At 35.7% G+C, this 6,000-nt stretch overlaps 1 protein-coding gene across 1 annotated transcript in view; it reads left to right on the forward strand.

The window, feature by feature from the left end:
• ECT2 (epithelial cell transforming 2) overlaps nt 1-5,674 on the forward strand; it is a 63,238-nt gene extending 57,564 nt beyond the window's left edge. The window contains 4 exon segments of the mRNA XM_047730645.1: nt 2,166-2,273; nt 3,370-3,516; nt 5,437-5,613; nt 5,615-5,674. Coding sequence (XP_047586601.1) covers nt 2,166-2,273; nt 3,370-3,516; nt 5,437-5,613; nt 5,615-5,659 — 477 coding nt within the window. The 3' untranslated portion in view covers nt 5,660-5,674.
• Nucleotides 5,675-6,000: the final 326 nt, after the last annotated feature.

Raw genomic sequence — 6,000 nt, forward strand, 5'->3', positions numbered from 1 at the left:
TAAGAAGTGTGTGTAAATGTAAATAGCAAATGATCAGGACATTTGTGGGTGTGGAGGCCAAGAAAAACAAATAGTTAGCTTGCAGAGATCACAGTCCTGCAAGACAGGAGTCTCCCTTGGTTTACAGATGTCCTGGAGATTTACAAGTAACTCAGTTCCTCAAGCCCTAACATCGCCCTCCCCTCCATAAAATTGAAGGAGGCTGAGGCTGAAGAAAATGGAAACAAAGCTAAACCTAAATCTCACTAACAAGAACACTTGATAGGAGAAATGTGACATTCCACCAGGAAACTCCCAATTGTCGTCATGTTAGTGCCTCTTCAGCGGGAGAACAGCCTTGACTTGATAATAACCAGGCCTCCAATATCCTGACAGTCTTCTTTACCCTGATAGCCCTTCTGAACATCCCCTTTGTCCTCACTTACTGCTGAGCCAGCAGTCGTGGCCCAATTATCTACTGCCGAGTCCACCCCCACTCTGCCTTTAAAAACTCTGACTGTAATCCAGTTCGGGGTCCAAGTCCCTACTCCGCTGTGTCGGGTATACTTGGGCCCAAGCTTAAGCTTGTCAAATAAACCCTCATGTGATTGCATCGGTGTTGGCTCCTTGGTGGTCTCTCGGACATGAAAACTTGGGCATAACAGTGGGTAATTTTCTTATTTTTAAATTTTTCTTTAAAATTTTCTATAATGGGGGCGCCTGGGTGGCTCAGTGGGTTAAGCCTCTGCCTTCAGCTCAGGTCATGATCTCAGGGTCCTGGGATCGAGTCCCGCATCCGGCTCTCTGCTCAGCAGGGAGCCTGGTTCTCCCTCTCTCTCTGCCTGCCTCTCTGCCTACTTGTGATCTCTCTCTCTGTGTCAAATAAATAAATAAAATCTTAAAAAAAAATTTTTTTCTATAATGGAATTTTTTTTTACAGGAAAAATATTAATATTTTTAAAAATTACTGATGATTGCAAGTAATATTACCTCATCAGAATTAGATAAGTGACAGTCTTTAAGCAAATGGACAAAGTGGAAAGAGAGGGTCTGGAATAGGCATGGTGAATTTGCTTGTTTTAAGAAGCTTTGGCGAAATCAAGCCTGTCTATGTGGATGTCAATGGTAGAGAGCCAAAACAAGCAAACTGTAGAGTATGATTTTTAAGACTATTTGTTTGCAGGGGGGTTTAACATTTTATTTTAAAGAACTACTGTGCATTGTTTTGTTTCATAATTCCTGTGGGTTAAATATGCAGATATTTTCTACATTTTGCATATGAGAACATCTTCAGAAAAACCAATATTCACAAGGTTGTATTAAATTCTCTCTAGCCACAGAATGACAGTGGTGGAGGATAGTCTCAATAGTGCTAGACTAGTGGGGAAACTTGATTCATGACCTAGATTTATAAATTTAAAGTGCAGATTGGTTATAGGAGTATGCAAAAACATTTTGTCTCCCCTGCTTTTTTCGAAAAGTCCAGATGTAATTTGAGCAAGTGATATTTTGGATTACTTGGAAATTAGTTGTCTCATTTAAGGTTAATTTTGATCAGTGTTCTTGGCCTATATGAACTCTTTGACTCCTTTTAGAATGTAACATAAACTACAAACCTATTCCTCAGAAAACTGACCTTTGCATTTATGAACACACAGAATTTTGCACAGGATTTCAGGGAGGTTGCCTACCTCCTATTTCTATCCATTAGCACTCCTAGGATGATCACAGATTCAGAACCTCCAATTTAGAATCCATCTAGATATTGGTTGAGGAGAAAGGAAAAAGGAAAAAGTCTAAGTTTTAATTTGAGATAATCTCAAGGAAATTGTTTCTTGATATTGGTTTTATAGCAGACTTTATACTGAAGCATTATGTCCACTAAGGTTCTAACTTGTTGGTTTTAAGGTTGTTAAAAAGATTTTATATTGAGTTCTTGTTTCAGTTGCTTTGGTGTCCATAGTCCTTGGAATGTATTTTTCATTTAGTGAATGCTAATTTTTTATTCTCCTTAAATTAGTACACTTAAGAGTTGAAATTATGTCAAGCATATAAAAAGCCTGAGTAGCTTCGTTTGTATATACTCCCATGTGCTTAGAGCCTTGATTTTAGAAACAGTTGTGTATTTTTATTTTGTTTTACTGATTTATTTTAAAATAATAAAAAAGGTTTATTTTTTTCAACAGGAGAATCTTATCTATAGTGCTGATCCAGAATCCTTTGAAGTAAATACTAAAGATATGGACAGTACATTGAGTAGAGCATCTAGAGCAATTAAAAAGACTTCAAAAAAGGTGAGTCTTAGCTTATTATTTAACATATCTCCAAAGTGTATTTTTCAGAGTATACTAAAATAATATTGCCATAAATACCAGTATAAGGATAGTCTAACAGAGCTGTTTTCTTGGTTCTAGGAAATGGCGCATAGAGATAATAGTTCTAGTTCAGCAAATTCTTTTGCTCAGTAATTATAACAACTTGTTATCCCTCCCATTCTTGTTATAGTGATGCTTCTATGCCCCATGCTTCACTATAAATGTACTGGTGGTCGTTTAGATGTAGATATGTGTACATTCATCTTAAATATTGCCTCAGATATTTTTTGGCAATGGGCACTGACAGAATCAGGAGACCTGGGATCTATTCTTGATCATAAGTATGTTTTAGTTTCCTAATGATGAAGATCACTTCCCTTCTTACCCTATCAGAGTTGAGGACTATGTAAGAATGTTGGCAATGGGGTATTTATTTATTCATTTAAATTGGGCTCCAAACCCAGCATGGATCCCAATATGGGGCTTGAACTCACTACCCTGAGGCAAAATCAAGTCAGAAAACTGACTGAGCCACCCAGGCACTCCATGTAATGAGACTTCTTAAAAGTAGAACTAGAATTTTAATAGTTCGGGCAAAATTTGCAGTCATGATCTACAATTTTTTGTTATTGTTTTCGAGGGGAGGCCTTCTACTTTATTTAACCATTTTTGTATCTCCCAGCATTTAATGTATACTAGATAAACATGTTGAATAATGTCAAATGAGCTCTTTCACTTTTTTAATAAATAACTTGAGGTTCAAGTGGCCTTGGACTAAAGATTTCACAACCAAATTTTAGCAGAATCCGATAAAAACCCAGGTTTCTAATTTTCCAGGCCAGGTTTTTCCAGCCTGTTTTCTTTCTCCCTTTGGGCTATAGTGCTTTATGAGTGCATGGTGGAATAGTCTGCAATATAGTACTTCATCTTCTCACACAGTTTTGTCCAAAGAAATTCTAATTCTGCCGTCTACCATTTGTAGAAAAACGTCATGTATATTTGGCATTGTTTATATTCTCATCAATTGTATTAAATTTATCTATGCTTAATTAATTGTAACTCCTTTTATCTCTAGGTTACAAGAGCATTCTCTTTTTCAAAAACTCCAAAAAGAGCTCTGCGAAGGGCCCTTATGACATCCCAAAGCTCAGTGGAGGGAAGAAGTCCTTCCAGCAATGACCAGCATGTAATGAGTCGTCTGACTAGCACATCATCATTAGCAGTAAGTGGCTTTGTTCTTATGGGCTAACGACTTACTCATATTTATGGAGTTGGTCTGGAATTTGTGAACTTTTTGAAGATGGAAGTCTTGATAACTCTCTTTTTTAAATCTCTAAACTTTTAGCCTCTTTATTGGGTAAAGGAACTGAGAGAAACTTCACTTAATGAACTAGAGACATACTTAGTGTATAATTTGATATGAAATTTTATTGAGATTGAGATACATTAAAAAATCTAAGAAAAGGTACATGTTTTACTTAGGCCCCTCACGTTAGTGTAAGTAATAAAATGGTTCTATTTATGGAGATTGGCTCCAAGAATACAGTGGAGATTGAGGTTTTTTGTTTTTTGGTTTTTGTTTTGTTTTTTTTTTTTTTTTAAGATTTTATTTATTTATTTGACAGAGAGAGATCACAAGTAGACAGAGAGGAAGGCAGAGAGAGAGAGGGAAGCAGGCTTCTTGCTGAGCAGAGAGCCCGATGTGGGACTCGATCCCAGGACCCTGAGATCATGACCTGAGCCGAAGGCAGCGGCTTAACCCACTGAGCCACCCAGGCGCCCCTGTTTTTTGTTTTTAAACTATTTCTCTGATGAGTAGAATATAATGAGGGTGATATGGATTCTAAATTCATATGTGGAAGATGATATAGTTCTAAATTTTTAAATGTTTTAAATATTTTTAAATGTTTTCTGAATAATTCAAATTCCTAGTGATGTCAGAATTATTAGATAATTAATATTAGGGACATTTCTAACATTTATTACTGTCACTATGTGAGTGATGTATCTATTCTTTGTAAAATTATTATTGATCTAATCTACTAAGGTTAAGAAAAGCAAGTGACGGGGCGCCTGGGTGGCTCAGTGGGTTAAGCCTCTGCCTTCGGCTCGGGTCATGATCCCAGGGTCCTGGGATCGAGCCCCACGTGGGGTTCTCTGCTCGGCAGGGAGCCTGCTTCCCCCTCTCTCTCTGCCTGCTTCTCTGCCTGCTTGTGATCTCTCTCTCCCTCTGTCAAATAAATAAATAAAATCTTTAAAAAAAAAAAAAGAAAGAAAAGCAAGTGACTGTTACTTCTTAGTTGTGGGTCCTTTAGCAAGTTTCTTATTCTCTTATCTTCATTTTTGCAGCTGAGGAGAAAAGAAGTTAAAAGTACTTAACCATATAGTGTTAACTATAAGGACTAAACCCCCCCACACACACACACAATGTGATTATCTAATGAGAGACAGTTTGAATAGTGGTTATCAACATGAACTCTGGAACGCACATGTTCAAATCCTGGCTCTGCTATTTGCTAGCTGTATGACTTTTGGCAAGTTATTAAAGATCTCTCTGTTTCAATTTCACTATCAGTTAGGTGAATTTAAGGTAGTAGTTGTAAGGATTAAATAAGTTTATATATGCAAATTGCTTTGAATAGTTCCTGGCACATAGTGAATGGCCTAGTGTTTTATGAATGGTTACCTTTTATTATATGAAATTTATAGATAAGGTACTTCATACATAATAACTCTTATTTATTTATTTATTTTTTAAAGCCTGTTCAGTCTCTAATTCAGAGACTTACAGTTTAACCTATGAGTATGTTTACACAAATTTTGGAGGAAGGTCAAACCTTTCAGTGGGAGGGAAGTTATGCTTGATAATATAAATATATGCAAAGAAATTTGATAAAATGAATTAAAGTGGACAAAATACAGTTAGGCCAAAGTACTGCCCCTTCTTTATATCCTGCATCTATATAACTGTAACTATTATAAGCATTGCTTTTCAAATGAATGTAATTGGATTTTACAGAAAATTTTTAGAAAATTATTTATGGTTTTATCACTTTTATGTAGATAATATAAATAAGAAGTACTTAAAATATCTTTAAGACCTTCATGTCCTCTTCTCAATTGCTTATTTCTGTTCTAACAGATTGTCCATTCTGTTTCCACAAGCAATATAATTGGATTTACTAAGCATGTTTATGTACAGCGCTCAAACTCTTCTGGTGGGCGCTCTCAAAACTCCTGGTTTCGATCTGTCCGTCATTCTGCCTCACGAGCTAGTTTTTCAAAGATACTAGAAGGAAGTATTGATTTTTCAAATTTCAAAAAAAGTCCTATCCAAGTCATCTTTGACATTTGTGAAGAATTAGGAGATATGCCAAGCAATAATGGAAACAAGCCTCGTGAAAGTTTAATGTGAGCTTATTAGCTATTTGAAATTTGTATTTGTGAAAAAAGAAAGTATTCTTTCTTCACTGAATCATTATTAGGTGGGTGGGGACTTCTGAATTCACAACTTTATAACTGCTTTGAATTCACAACAATTTAAGCTTGATAGAGATTCCTTGTGTATTGGCACATAAAAATTTTTTTGCTAGGTAATTTACTCTTACATCCAGAAAAAAATCAATCCCCTTAGAAATTTTCCAATTTATGAAAATGATCACTTTATAAGAATAGTAATAATTTTGATGTAAAGTAGATTTTTATT

This window comes from Lutra lutra, chromosome 1, assembly GCF_902655055.1.
Source record: "Lutra lutra chromosome 1, mLutLut1.2, whole genome shotgun sequence".
In the NCBI taxonomy this organism is placed as follows: Eukaryota; Metazoa; Chordata; class Mammalia; order Carnivora; family Mustelidae; genus Lutra; species Lutra lutra.